Source organism: Pteropus alecto, unplaced genomic scaffold (genome assembly GCF_000325575.1).
Source record: "Pteropus alecto unplaced genomic scaffold, ASM32557v1 scaffold146, whole genome shotgun sequence".
Lineage (NCBI taxonomy): Eukaryota > Metazoa > Chordata > Mammalia > Chiroptera > Pteropodidae > Pteropus > Pteropus alecto.
In genome coordinates this window covers 14,829,577-14,845,231 of record NW_006442107.1, presented here as the reverse complement: position 1 = coordinate 14,845,231, position 15,655 = coordinate 14,829,577, and the positions used below count along the sequence as shown (strand labels likewise).

General features: G+C 35.8%; 1 protein-coding gene across 14 annotated transcripts in view; it reads left to right on the top strand.

Annotated features, from left to right (window-relative positions):
• Positions 1–15,655, top strand: part of DTNA (dystrobrevin alpha) — a 342,095-nt gene that overhangs the window by 278,987 nt on the left and 47,453 nt on the right. For 9 of the 14 annotated variants that reach the window (XM_025038598.1, XM_025038599.1, XM_025038596.1 and 6 more), the window contains 3 exons: positions 159–283; positions 4,558–4,641; positions 6,375–6,464. In XM_025038598.1, the coding sequence (XP_024894366.1) occupies positions 159–283; positions 4,558–4,641; positions 6,375–6,464 (299 nt within the window). Of the gene's footprint in view, positions 1–158; positions 284–4,557; positions 4,642–6,017; positions 6,301–6,374; positions 6,465–15,655 lie in introns of those variants that run through there. The other 5 variants (XM_025038605.1, XM_006919979.3, XM_006919984.3 and 2 more) reach the window with 2 other exon arrangements.

Below are 15,655 nucleotides of genomic sequence, written 5' to 3'. Positions count from 1 at the left end.
TGTTGAGCACTGAGCAAACTCCCTAAATTTGATACTCAAAGAGGATTTCTTGAATGAATGAATGAATGAATGAATGACTACTATGAAGCAAATCATCTGGTAAAATGTTACGTAAACTTTAGTTGTTATCACTTCTATAACTGTCCTCTTCTTTCCAGAAATCACCCGCTAAGAAGCTAACTAATGCGTTAAGCAAGTCTCTGAGCTGTGCTTCCAGCCGTGAACCGTTGCACCCCATGTTCCCTGACCAGCCAGAGAAGCCACTCAACTTGGCCCACATCGTGTAAGTATCTCTACTGTCCAGAATTAGAGAAATCTTTCTTCATTGACACATATTTGCATCTATACAAAGGCAATTTCATATCAGTCATCAGGGATCATGTTTTAAAATTTAATTTTAAAAAAAAGAGTGAACATAATATCATTATAATTTTTTTATTGTAAAGGTATACAGTACTTCAGCCCAGCTGCACAAGTAAAGTGTGCAACACTAATGTAATTCACCTACAGATGAAAAATATTCAGAAAGCGTAATTAGAAAATATGGATGTTAATGGAGTTTACACAATTGAAAGTTAACAATCAATGTAATTATTATAGTAAGAAAATTTTAAAGCACACTATACCTTAATATCGTATGTGCTTTGAGTCTCAAATATAAAAGCCCTTCGTTTCATTTCTCTGCAGAGCCAGTCCTCTTAAAGATGGCAGCAAACCTGGAATTTGTTGTTGTTTTAACCCAAGCTACATCACTTTAGGAGATTCATGACCTGTGCAGGAGAAGGTTGAAGAGAGGGATTGGTGGGAAAATTCATCAAAACATCCAAAATCAGACTTTTAAAAAATGTTTCTCCAAAGTATATGTGAGTTTGGTGGGCAGAAGGAGTAGGGCCAGAGAATAGTTCTATCTCCTATCCCTTCCTCCTCCCAAACCCTAGAGCCTCTCTTAGGACTAGGTGGCCAAGAAAACAGGAAAGGCTTAGGTAGAAGAAAGTATTTTTTCTTTGGTGTTATCTTGGGTTAAGAAGAAGAAAGAAGCTCATTATCTGCTTCTATGCACAATTGGGAGTTATTACTCACAGGTGCCTCAGAAAACATCTGGAAGAGGTGGATCCCCCTCCTTATGAACTGACTTTTGTTTTGCCCAGTTTAGCGGGACCTGCCACACTGCAAGGTTTATTTACATTTTGATGTCAGGAGGTGGGCCGATCAGACCTACTGGCCTTAGGAATTCACCAATGCAAAGTTCATGCTTCAGACAGTTCAGAACACGGCCCATAAGCAGTACTGGGGTGGATATGAGACCCTCATGAAAGCAGTAACTCTTTCCTCTGATGGAACTAAGCAAACACCGTCAAATGATTTGTGTTGTTGCATGTCCATGAGCTTTGTAAATACTCCGGGGCTTTGTTTGGTTTGCTCCCAAGTGGCTTTGAGGGTTCACTGTCCTCAGCAATACACAGTCTGGAGGCTCCAGTTGCTGACATGGGCTAAACATCCAAAAAACTAATGTAAACCAATTATGTAGAATGCGGTTAACTTATTTTTGGAAATTTTGCTCCTAAAAATAAGCCTTAAAATAAACCAGGGTAAATGAACATGAGGAGTGTTCCAAAGGGCCAGCCACTTTCAAAAAGTAATCTCATAGGAGCTGTTCTTATTATTGTCTCGACTTTCCTTCCCACAGCCAGAGACAGTCACTAATCCTTTAATGAATGAACAAAACGAAGTGAGGGCAAGTCTGTGCTCTCTGTGCTCTGCCACAGAGTCACTCTCTACCAGACCTGCCTGGAGTTTCACTCCCAGAGGACAGCGTTCAATAAGAGCTGTTGGGTGTGAGGAAGAGGGAGAGGGTGGACGTGAATGGCCTGGGTCTTACGAGCTTTGCAGTAGAACAAAATTAGGATGCTGCCCCCACTTAAAGAATTACAAAATGAAGCAGCGTGAAATAAAAGTTGGTTGCACAGTCACACTGCAGTATCACCTAGCGCAGGCCTTGTACCCAGCCGGTTCAGGGTTGGTGTGTATGCGTGTGCGTGTGCATGTTCATGCGTGTGCATGTGCGCGCACGTGTGCGTACGTGTGCGCGTGCGCACACACACATTAATTGGCTGAGTAAAAATATTTTAACTTTAGTTTATAGTGGCAATATGATCTGATGTGTTATTCGCTGAACTAACTGAGGGCAAAATCTACACAATTTGGATTCCACATAGAGTTTCAGAATTCCCTTAAAATTCTACACAAAATGTACCTTTTTTCTGAGAAAAGTTTCATATATCTAACCAGATTCTCAAAATAGCCTTTGAATCAAAATACTGATCTATACTTGCTGTTAATATATTTTTTCAGGCATAAGATCTTAGTTTAAAAATGCAAATTGTGAAAAATATTTAATTGTTGAAATAACATAAGAAATCCTGGATGCAGAAGGTCCCATCTATATTAGAAAAGAATTATTTTTCTGTTTTTGACTTTAAAAGTTTTTCTCTCCATATTTTTCAATTGTTAGTACCCTGAACAGACATCTATGTCTTCTTTTTTTTTTTTACATGGGGATACCTAAGACTTCTAATTTTAAAATATGCTGTTCATTTATCTATTTTATGTCATTGTAGACACATCATAGCCACTTCAGTGGTGACATTTTGGTATTTTGACATTTATTCTTAGCTATTGCTTGTAAATGTTGCCATGATTAACAGTCTCTATTCTATTCAATTTTTTGCTGCCCAAAGTGATACTTGGTAAGTAATTCAGTAGTCCCCAGTGTATTTCTAAAGACTAGTAATCATAAGTGGTTATGAGACATAAAACAAGTGAGTGATCAGAGGCTAGTTTAAAACTAATTCTGCCTTGAGCTGAACACTTTCAGTTTACAAGAAGAATACCAGTTTTATAAAAATGTTCCCTGCGAAGGTCGTGTCCAGAAAGGAGATTTTGCACTACACCCCTGTGGCTTTATCTTGTGGAGCTATTTCTTTTTCATAAGAATAACTATGTTTAAAATTTCCAATGTGACCTATTTATTACATAAGGTAACTTGTCATTTGATTATGGAGTAAATAGGCACTTCAGTCCCAAGTTCAACATTCTTATGATGAGCCTTAAACGTGAAGCCTTTTACTAAGAAACTGCAATTTCAGCTTTGCAGTGACCAGGTTTAATAGAGTAAGTTTACCAGGCTAGTTAAAAAGCATTCCAAGTCTACTTGTTTTCTCTATGCCTAGCGATCGAGAAAAATGGGAAAATTTTTTTTTAAAAGAAAAAAGAATACCAGAAATAATAGTCTAGTTGATTATTTTTAACTTTTCATAAAGCTGCTATGTAAGATAATTCATTCTGTTTATTGTTTTAAAATCTGATATACCTTTCAAAAATTCATAGAGGACATTTCTATAAAATCAGCATCCTTCTTGTAAAGAGAGGTTCTATTCAAGGCAGAATTAATTTTAAACTAGCCTCATGTATCAAAGATACATTCCAGATAAGTAATATAAAACTATAAGATCATTTTCAGAACTTTGGTACATGTTTAGACTAGATGAAATAGTGAACCTGCTGTTTTGACTTCATCCAAAAAACAATATGTCTTAAGAAATCTTAGAACACAATTTAACACCAGGAACCAAAGTGTCAATGAATTTTTGCATATAGTGCTGACATTTTAAAAACTGTATAACAGCATGTTTGTTCCCATAAATACATTGAGATAAATGAGTCTACTTTTTTCCTAGAATCTCTTCATTATAGAATCCAAACTAACCAATGTACAGTGTACTTGAAACTAATTTAAACAAATAAATTTTTTTAAAAAGAAAAGAAAGAAATTGAAAAAAGGGGAAAAGAAAAAACAGGATGACAGACCAGGTACAGTTGATATTTAGAGTCATGGATAATTCTGAAGAATATTGAACCCTATTTTCTTTCTCATCATACAAAAAAAGATGAAGTTTAAGGGATGCCTTGTACTGTGTGCCCTGTCATATGGGTCATCCTGATAACAGAAAGTTAGTAAATACTTGTGGTACTTAATTGCATCTTCACTTTGAACAAAGAGCAAATAAAGCACAATATGATTTTGCAGTTCGGTCTTTACAAATGGCATATTGAGAGAGGGCCACTGTCATGAAAAACACAGGAGGAAGTTTCCAAAGGTTCAGAAATCCTCCTCTTTCCAAGAGGATGTAGATTCTGATTATCACCAAGTTTTCAGAGCTTCTCCCTTTAGAAAGCAGTAGATGTAAGGCTGCCTCAGAATCCTCACTTCAATCGAGAATATGACTCAGTGCAAAGCCAAGCCTCAAAGCTCATGGATAAACATTCCTATGGTATCCGGAGATCTTCCTCACAATATCTAACTGAGATCTCATATTCTCAAGAAATGTAACTGTAAAACACTTGAAGAATTTAATCGGAAAATGTAAAATTTCATGTTGATCCTGGGTAACACAGAACTCTGGTCTTCCTAGCCCCATTCCTTGAAGGATGGTAGATAGTTTTTAACTTGTGACTTTTACTTGTTCTAACTTTGCATCATACTGTACTTTGTTTTAGGCCGCCCAGACCTGTAACCAGCATGAATGACACCCTGTTCTCCCACTCTGTCCCCTCCTCAGGAAGTCCTTTTATTACCAGGAGGTAAGTTCCAATCCTATCATATAATAAACCCTCTCTGGTAATGAGCTTTGATTCTGTGGCAAGAAAAATATACCAATGTAAGCCAAGAGCAAAAATTATTGTTAGAAACTAGTTATGTAAATATCTATCACACATTTTCCATTTCATTCATTTGGATACATTTAAAGAGGAATGAGTATAGCTTTTGGTATTAAAAACCCTTCTGGAAACTTGCATTTACAGTGCACCTATAGTAAGAATGTGGGGTATGTTTACGTTTTAGTACTGACATTTACATTTAGTACTGCATGCCTTCTCTTTCACTGAGAAAGTCACTTTCATAGCACTTAGAATGGTCCAGTTAAGCCAGGAAATTGGAATTTCATGGTACAATTGGGGAAATTATTATATATATTCTGAAACATCTCTTAATTTAAAGCTCCAGATATAAAAGAATTGTCTTCTTCTTGAACTCTGGAGTTCCTGAGGCTAGAGGCTGAAGATCAAACTTGGAAATGTAGTTCCCACATAAATAATTTCATGGGTAATAGCAAGAACTTTAAAAAATGGTGGATATCTTTATGAACAAGATCCACTCCCATTATGAGCAAAGAACAGGTGAAGCAGATAACTTCTTTTTGAGCTAGTATTACAAATATGCAGGGGCCAAGAGTACTCCAGGTCATTTGATCAAATATCATGAATAAAGCACCAGAGAATTATTTTATAAATACATGGAGAAGGCTCACAGGAAAGCAGAAACAAAGGTAAGGAAATTTGGAGTGAGTAAATGAACATAAAATTTCAAATGACTTCCAGTAGGAAAAATGATATACAGCCTCATGTTTCACAAAACAAACATAGTCAGTTTTTTCCCCAAAGAGGTTTCTGAGATACCAGTTTCACTGTAATATCCTGGTACATTCTAGTAAGGATTCGAAGACAGTGAGACTTGAAACACTGCTGATTTTTACCCTGAGTTTCTGTACGTGCCCATGAACAGGAACCTGAGATGAACGTGTTCCCCATAATTGTAATTAGCAGAAGAAACGGAATGTGGCAGTTTATGGTACTTCCTTCCTATAAATTAAGTAAATCTGTAACAGATGGAAATGAAGACCTAATTGAATGACAGAACCTCCCAGTGAAATAATATGTTTTAGGCCCTCAATGTGTTCTTTTTAGCATTCCTTTTCAGAACCAGCTAATTCAACTATCTTTTCTAAAACAAAGTCATAAATTATAAAGTCTGTAAGAGACACAGGCTGTGCATCTATATAAAGATCTTGCATGATGTTAAGAAAGATGTTATGTGTTTACTAGGAAGCTCTGCATTCTGCAAGTGTCAAGCAAAGATAGACCCCATCCTTACTGAAGGTCATTTTATATCATTTCAGCTCGGACGGTGCTTATGGTGGATGCGTCTAGATGGATAACATGGCTTCCTCTACTCTAAAATATTCCTATAATACTTTGAGCTATTCTGGTTCCTCCAGGGTGCATGATACCTATTAACTCAAAATATGATCATTTCCCTTTTTCCTATTTTCATTCCTTTTGGAATGTTCCCTGTGAATCACAGACATGTTGTTTAAAGTTTGCCGTTTTTCTAATCACCATGGAGATTGGCCTCTGGTTTCTCTTTTAAGGGTGCTGTTCAATAAAGCTATATACACTGAAGTCCTTCCTCTCTGAGTGGGCTTTGCTCTGTCCATGGGAGGTTTTAATGAGGTCTCATTGTTTGAATCCCTCAGGTTACCTGAGGGGATAAGTGTATCCAGCCCTGTGGCTGAGGAGCATTCCCTCATAAAGCTGTATGTAAATCAGCTTGACCACAGCACACGGTCAGTATTCCAGCCCTAAATCACTAATTGTAGTATTAGTTCCATAACTAGACTACTAATCATTCTGCTCCATCACTAAAATCATCTTGTAGTGCCTTAGTGGAGATCTTCTGGGTTTTCATGAGCTTCCATTGAAAATTCCCAACTTGAGCTGGACTTCTCAGCTCTTTCTTCTCTTTTCCACTTATTTTATTGATTTAGTAGCCTCATACCAGTATACATGACATGCGTGTCTTTAAAGAGTACCAAGCTGGATCTCTTTCTTTGGATGAGTTTCTGCTTTTATGCAGTTTGCAAGACCACATATGGTGATTTCTTAGACTCTTGAATGAAAGTGCATCTTGGAATGACCTTTATCACCAACTGGGTCAGGCCAGGACAATGCCACATGGCTGGACCATATTGCAGTAAAAGACTTGATGACTTAAATTATTCTGTCACACTGGGTCTGGCCATTTTTTCTCAAATGTAGGGCAGTCTGATTCCTATTGAGGTAGCAATTTCGCAACCAAGTTCATACTATTATTGCTTAATTTCTATCACTTGATAATGCTGGTGATAATCTACTATTTATTTCTTAACCTGTCTATACACTAAAATTGATGGAAACCTATCATGCCAAATATAGGCATAAGCTAAAGGAGCTATCCTTGCTATAATTGGAACGGAACTAAATAAATATGACCTAGAGTCCTGCCCTCATTCCTGATCCACCCCAACTGCCCCTTTTAAAATCAGATAAAACCTAAAAGCTTAACAAGCCAAGAATGGTGCCGGTCAGTCTTAAGGCAGCATTAAGAAAGCAGGGAAGTTTGCCATGCAGACATTTTATTTAGCCTGAGTTTTCTGTCTTTTGTGACAGGTCTTAGGAAGATAAAGTGAAATGAGGATGAACTGAAATCAGTCCAAAATCCTCCCTATCAACTCCTGGCATTCTCACCTAGAGTCCTTTGCAAGCATACCATTTTGATCTTCAAAGGACACTAGGGTATATCTTTGAAGTCTTTTGACATCCTTGTAATCTGCCTCACATAGATTTATGAGTGTATAACTCTGGTTACCACCACCATCTGTCGCATTCCCTTTTCTCATATCCATTTCTAGCTATATACTTGATTTACTTTTTCCTTACTTAGAAGAAAAAAGAGGATTCTCAAAGGCATTCTCCCTTAACCCTTTAAAGTCTTCGTGTATGTGTGTGTGTGTGTGTGTATGTATTCAGTGCTCATTAGCAATTAGGTAGAATGTGGGTCAAATAACACAATTCATGGACTAATTCACCTCATTCATTTTCTTGATCATAACTGTATTCCTAAACCAAGATTGTTTTCTTATAAATGTATGAATTTATAAAAAAAAAAAATGGCTGGATCAATGGAAATTTATTATCACCATTAGAAAAGAGCTTTTAGGGCTGTGTATGGTGAAGCAGCAACATTATCTAAGCTTATGAAATGTAGTCTATCACTATTGTAAATATTATTGCAAGCACTAACACAAAGTCAGGCCCAAAAGGCCCTACCTCCCTGTCACTGCCCACAGCAGTATGCCTCTGAGTGTCTGCTATCTTTGATTAGTGTCTTGCCAAAATCCTTGTCTAGTTTATCTGAGAAATTTAACCAGTCTTTTCCTATGTAAAATAAGTTTTTTTAATTATAGCTATCTTCATTAGCCACATCAAGTACGCTCTGAAAGTTTAAATGGCTAGATTCTTTCACCTCCAGTATTAGAAATATCTTTTTTTTTTTTTAAGGTTTCACAGATATTTCTATAGATGCAACCTCTATAGTAGTAGCCACTCAGAAAAAGAATCACAGTAGCTATGATATATAACATCTAGCCAGATCCTATCATTCTCCCAAATATTAGAAAGTTGCTTGAGTCATAGAGTTTGTTAAACACAATCTAATATGCTGTTTTCTGGTTTGTCACAATAACATTTGGTTCATTACTTAACACTACATTAGGTTCAGTAGTGCACAGGGGGAAGGCACAGCACCTACCCCAAACACTTTCCAAATCCTGATTCTTCCCAGTGGAGCAGGCTTCCTGAGTTATTTTTGTTAGTTGACTAGTTGGTCAGTTAGTTAATTGATTTGGGTTTTCAACCACAGAAAGGCTAAGTCTCTGTATCTTGAATTTTCAGGGTTGTTTTTTTTTCAAACACTTTGCTTAACTAACGATTCTTTATCTAACAACCAAGATTTTTAATCTGATGTAAAATGTTCAAACTAAATTTTAAGCATTTATGCTTTGGTAATTATAACTGAATAGAAATAAAATTGAGGTACTAAATTCAGCCTTTGATCAGAAAATTGAAGTTTTCTCATGGTTAATATTTTCTAAGATTAAAGCCCATCCCTTTTCAGTCAGAAAAATAGATAAATTTACAAATCAACATCATAAAACAGATGAACTTATAAATCAACCACCACAAAGATTTCTTTACTCTTCTTACACTTTCTGGGCACATTATCTGAAATTTCATGAAATTTGAAAAAATTGCTCTCTGCAGATATTTCTTTATTCCATGTAGCCCCAGAGCTCCACTAATATACTAGATTTTTTTCAAACTTGAAATAAACCAGTCTTCACACTCAAATCTGTTTCCTATACTAAAATGTTAGTGCATAATTAAAACTGTAGTCACCTCTCTTTTCACCTCAGTAACCTTTATTCTCTATTAGAGGTGCTTTCGTTGTCTGTGCATGCTCTGTACCCAGCCAACTTTTCTAGAGGCTCTCTTGACAAAAATACAATTGATATGGCTTGATAATATCTGGGGAACAACACAGTAAATGTAGTGAATCAAATATGAGCTAAGAATTCTTATTATTTCTTCCATGGTACCTATTTAAGATGGTTTGATTTTCATGCCAGCCTGAATTGACAACTAATTTTCCCACTGAGACACTAAGCTATTTTTTATGCTCATTTGCTGATTTGCATGTGGCAGATATTTTATGTTTCAGATCAAACATCTTGAAAGCTAGAACAGGAAAGGGAAATACAATTTTTCAAGAAATTATCTCCTGAAAAAACTGACTTGTAGACTCTTTTTTAATATACCTCAGCTATGTTAATTATAGTAAGAAGCAAAGTTTTATTCACACCGATTGTTATTTTAGGAGGGAGCCAACTTTACAAGTTATTCTTCACAAGTCCAAACACCACACAAGTTTACCAATTATTTAAAATCAATAATTTGCTATCTTAATTTGCTATCATTCAAATATCATTTTCCTATCAACCATTATGATAATGTTTATTGCACATTATATAATTTATATGGTAGTGTTGCTCTATGAGACTGCATCCAGGACTTTTATTTAAATCCTTTTATTTTCATATTTAATAAAGGAAAAAAAGTCTTTGACCAGGGCTAATATAGTAGCCCAACATAAGCAGAGGTGGTTTTTAAAAATATATTTCAGGTTTAAGCAAAAATCCAGGGAGCTTTTGTGTGTGATTTTGTTATCTTAGAATACACCCAAAATGTTTGCACTTAAGCAGAACTACTGTGATCAGTTGTCACTTTTCAAAACTAAAGGGTGGATTTAAATAAACAAATATCAAATATTTTTAAATTGTTCTATCCTTCCAGAACCACGTGTCTGTGTGTGTGTGTGTGTGTGTGTGTGTGTGTGTGTGTGTGTGTGTGTGGAAAAATTTGGAAGAGAGCACTTATCTTTATATATGCTATTTTCCAGAGGAAAGAGAGAATTTTTTAGGAAAACAATCGTCTATAGGAAAATTTCTGCCTCTTTTCTTTCAGCTGAACACATAAACTTCAAATTTTACCTTGTCATACCCTCCAGGGTATAATTGTCAGCACACCCATCAATGGTAATATGCATGCAAAGGGACATACTTATACATTGGCCAGGGCCTAGTGAAAAGAAAATGACAATAATAAGAGAAAAGATACGTATATATAAAATTTTAGGGATGGCAGACTTGCTTCTCCTTGGGACTCAGATTAAAAATGATTTATTACTCATAGTCAAGGGGAGTTCCAAGTAGTTTCCAGTTTTGAAGGTTAAAAGGATGGATGCATTTTGATTTGAAGACAGAGCATTTAGAAGAAATAGAAACTTCCAGAGCTAGATTTATGCAAAAGCTACTGTTGCATTCTGATGCACTGACATACCAGAAGCAAGCATTTCTTGATGAGAACATGGGTTCCGGTGTGCCTGATCCCAAAGCCCACAATGAATTGGACATATCACCTACCTTCTCCAAACAAACTGCTGAGCTACAAAATGAAAGTTTAAAAATCTAAATTATCATGAGAGTGTATTGCTTTGAAGAGATCATAATAAACTACATGTTGTTCCTATCTTCACAAGAATGCAGGACAACATTTTTCTCACTGCCTCCTTTCTTCAAGCTCCTTGGGAGCTGCAAAAGAAATTCTGGAAAAAATACTTAAAGCAAAAAGGCTTTATAGACCCAAGTTTTAGGTGAAACCTGCCTCCCCATCAACTCTCTAAGTTCTAGATCCATTTCATTTTGAAAGAATGGCCTTTGTTTCTTTTTTTTGTCATATATTTGACTTCACCTATACATGGTCATATTTTTGGCTTCCCAGAAATAATTGATGAGGAGAAAAATTTGAGGCTAGTTCTAGGAAGTATGGAAACTGTCTAGACAGTGCATACCAAAACTCAAAAGTACTTCTGGCACTGGATATTAACAACTGCAGCAAAACAAACAAACAAAAAAACTCATAAATGTACATAGTATCATTGTCATATTTTCCAAGAACTGGTTTTCCCAAGAATTCATGTGAGAAAGAAAAGGAACACGAAAGGACTTAAAACTGATAAGGACCTATACAGAGATAATGACAACAAAAGGAAAAGAGATGTGTGTACGTAGAACATTTACTCATCCCTTTGAGGGAGGAAGGGACTTGGGAAGAAGGAAGAAAAAGAGAAGAGGGTAAACAGACAAATAGAATAGAGTAAGGAGAGAGAAACCCAAAGAACTTGAGAAAAAGAATAAGGCCACCAAAGGCAAATCTGGACACCTGCTCCCTTCCTGCCACCAGCCCCAGCACCATACTGAGTAGGGCTCCTCCAGTGGTAGTGCTTGTCAGTGGCCAGGTGGTGGGACGGCACTTCTGGGGCTTTATTGACACATCATCTTCCTCCCATAAGACTTCACCAGATGTAATTTTTAGCAAACACATTCCCTAATAGGTCCTCCTGTGTTTCTTTACTGGTCCTTTCTTCCTGTACATTCAGTATCAGAGGTTGTATCTTTGTAATTATGATTAGGCTTTTGATTTAGGAAATATCACCACAATTTCTGGGAGTCAGGGGGCATAAAAACATAGCAAGGAAAGGAAATAGTTTAATTTGGACGAAAGAATCATTGATTTATCACACAGTGTTTTGAGTGGTTTTGCAAGAATCTGAAATCATATAGTAGGCACATCAATCTTGAGTTGTAAAAAAGAAAGTTGGGAGGTAATTAGGCAGCAGGAAGACTGTACTTACTAGATAATGAACATAGAAGAATATACTTCAAGAAACAAGATTTGGAGTGCTGTTTTGGTGGGATGATGGGAAAACGCCAACTATGATGGCTTAAAGTGGCTATTGGCCTTGATGGCCATAGTCTTAGAAGGTAGAGACCAGTAAGTATGCTGGAAAAAAAATCTTTAAGTTCATCAGGATAATAAATTCTTCTAGAACATTAATCGTTTCATTTTTTAACATCAGTTTTGTTTGTGTGCAGTTGTACTTTTTAAACACAGCAATACTTAGTGTAATAGATTCTTGAAAAGCTGAGTGAAGTCACACATTTAACAAACATGACTGCCTACTCTCTACTAGACATTTTTTGTACAAATAAAGTTTGATTTTAAATTTACCAGAAACTTTACTATTTAAGGAATCTTGTAGTATATACTATTATAAAACAAGGATTTCAATTATAATGTGCATAATTCTAATATATGCCTTTATAAATTTCTATTTTTTAATATTTCATGGTTTGAAAGAGTGGTATTTGTAGTGAAACCTTAAAACATATTATTCAATTTTTTAAAGTTTTAACTACTTTATAAGCCATACATATATATGATTCAGAACTTCTTGAAAAGTTGGAAAAATTTGTGGTAAACCTCATAATTTCAATCCCAGTAATTAAAAACTTGGTATTTCAACAAAGTCATATAGTTAATTTTGTATTCTCCATAAAGGAGGTAGGATAGTTTTAGGTATGCCAGAGTTGTAGAGCTTAACCTACAAAGGAGCAAACTCTTTAAGCACATTTCAAGTACATTTGTAATACTACAAATCAATACTCTATTTCCCAATGAAGCATACATATTCATTATAGTATATCTTAGGTGACTGGTTTGACCACACTTTATTAATATTTATATTTGTCTTTCAATAAAACTATATTTTAAACTTTTTAAACTGTCATTTAAATTACTAAATGAGTGTACCTCATAATGAATCTGAAATGTTAAGAATTTGCTATATTGATGGAAGTCTATTTACCAGGTATAGACACAAGAAATATAAATATATATTTATAAGGCTCAAAGTTTTCTTTGCAGCTTCACAGCCAAGTTTAGGTGACTTGTGCTTGAAGTATTGAAGCACTTCTAATATGACAATAATGTCTTAACTAGATAATTTTCAAGTCTCTATTCAACCCAGAAAGTTGGAGAATATAAGAAGGGCTGGAGAAATAAACTTCTTGAGTAAGATCTAAATGCTGGCAAGACTTAGTGAACTATTGGACTGTGTACATTATCGTCTGTAATGAATGTTGAATGAATTTTCATATATCTAGGCATATGCAGTCTATTTGTTAAGCAAGTAGCAGAAGTCAAATCTGGGATCGTGGTGGCTTTTGTAATTCTAATTGTGGTTCTCAGGCCAGGCTTCTACTCCTAGTTCAACTCTGGAAATTTGAAAACATCTTGAACTTTTCAAAATAATAAGAGAGCCGTCCAAATGGAGCTTGGATCTAGACTTTGGCGTTTCTGTTGCCAGTTTTATCCTTGAATGCATTGCCGTGTTTACGCTCTTCTTGGCTTTCCCATCTTATTAACCAGCTCTCCTCCCAAGGACAGTGAAGTAGAGCAGAACAAACTGCTGGCTAGGGCTGCTCCAGCTTTTCTGAAGGGCAAAGGGTAAGTTGAAGCCAGAGTGTACTGGAACCCTGAATTAACTAAACTAAAAATGGAGATTTCTTTTGTCAACATGCTTTGTGTTTGAAAGACCATTTCTGATTTAGTAAAAGCAGCTTCATTATAACTCCATTAACAGCACCAAGTAGTTATTTTGAGTAGATACATCTGTGTTGTTATTCACTTTGCCTGATTTCCTTTCTTTTTTTAAATACTAAGTTTCAGATTTGATTTTCCAAAGCCTACTTAATCTTTGCTTGCAACCCACTTCAGTGTGTTTACTGTACAAATGAATTTCTTGGCCTAAGTAGTTTGAAGAATGCCAGTCTGTTTTCTTAAAAGTTTCTTTACCTAACTGGAAGTCTTTGTTTTTAAAGTTAGTGAAATGCAATTGTGAATTTCATTGCTTGGACTTTGTGTTTTTCATAGAACATCGCTTATTTCCCCTTCACTTGCTTAGTTTTCTAAATGTCTTTTCTACCACAAACTCACTCCTACCTGCTCTGCTTGTTTCTGTCCACGTCTCCTAACAATACCGTTTCTTTCCTCCTGCCCTGTTTCAGGATACAGTACAGCCTGAATGTGGCAGACAGGCTAGCTGATGAACATGTTCTCATCGGGTTGTATGTCAACATGCTCCGGAACAACCCATCATGGTTAGTGCAGGTTTGGCTGCTTGACTGTCCTTAGAGCAACAGTCTCATCTCTTGACAAGCAGTCTCAGCAAGGGGTGAAGGCACTGGATGCCAGAGGTATCCCTAAGGCAATTTTTAACTGATTCAATTAAAACATCATTGGTAATGTTAGTTTGGATATTTCTGATTAATGTCTCATAGAGTTGATATCTTTGTTTATCTTAGCTGAAGGGACAACTTGTATAAATGCGTGCCATTCAGGTGAATGCAGAACTCTGGGTCGCACCAGTCAGTTCTGTGTTACAAGTGCCATATCAAAATACCGCACAATGGTAATGCGAGATTTTGTCTTATTCCAAAGATTTATGTGTCTCTGCTGATTTGGAGAACAATGCTCCATTCACCTAAGATAAAAGTGAAAAAGAGGAAAAGCAATGCGATGGGATCATAGCATGGAAATTGTTTCCTTAACGGTGATTACAGTGAGAAAATTACCTTTCAACTTTTTTCTTACAAATATCTCTGGGAGGCCATTCTATAGAGCCTCCTTCTAAGTCCCAGAATATGCAAAGCTTTCTTTCAAATGTGTTAAATGTGTGGATTCAGATAGCCCTATGTGTTAGGATAAAGGCATTCATAAAGTTTTTCTCTATTTTAATTGTGACCAAAGAGATTTCCCCCATTGGTTGGTTACTTTATTTTAATAATAAATGTACTTTTCCAATTTGAATGAAAATAAATGGACAGACTATACACACACACACACACACACACACACACATGTATATATGTATATATATATCATATATTTCAGCCTTGTTTAGACTGTTTTACAAACATGTTTAGCAAACTAGTTCCTTAGAAATATTTCAATTTTTCTTAATAACTAATTTTCTCTGAACTAAGGGCCCATGGATTTTTTGCAGTTATAACTATTAAGTGAGCCAGTAGAGAAAATTGCCTTTAAAATAGCTGGTCCTCCTTTCCTCTGTTATATTACAGAAAGCACCCCCTAACAGTTGATGCTCATCTCCTACATCACTTAGTATTGTTAGCCACTTATTTTTTCTAGAACATTCCTCCTTTGACTTTTTCCAAATTTCCTTCCTGTTTCTGCTTCTGATAACTTAGAACTATTTTTTGCATGATTAGTACATAAGATGATTTTAGGTGACTCATTGATGAACGTTTATTTAATAGTTACATATTTATCTTAATTTGTATTTTTAAAAAATATATAACCAGAATGCTTGTTTAATTTTATACTTTATTCTTACTCTTTCAAGAGATAAAAATGGATTCTTCAGCTAAGCCCATCTCTTTGTTCAAATTTTTCCAAGCTTGTAATTCAAACAGTTCCTCTTCTTACTCGCATCTCAGCCTCACAAAACTACACGTGG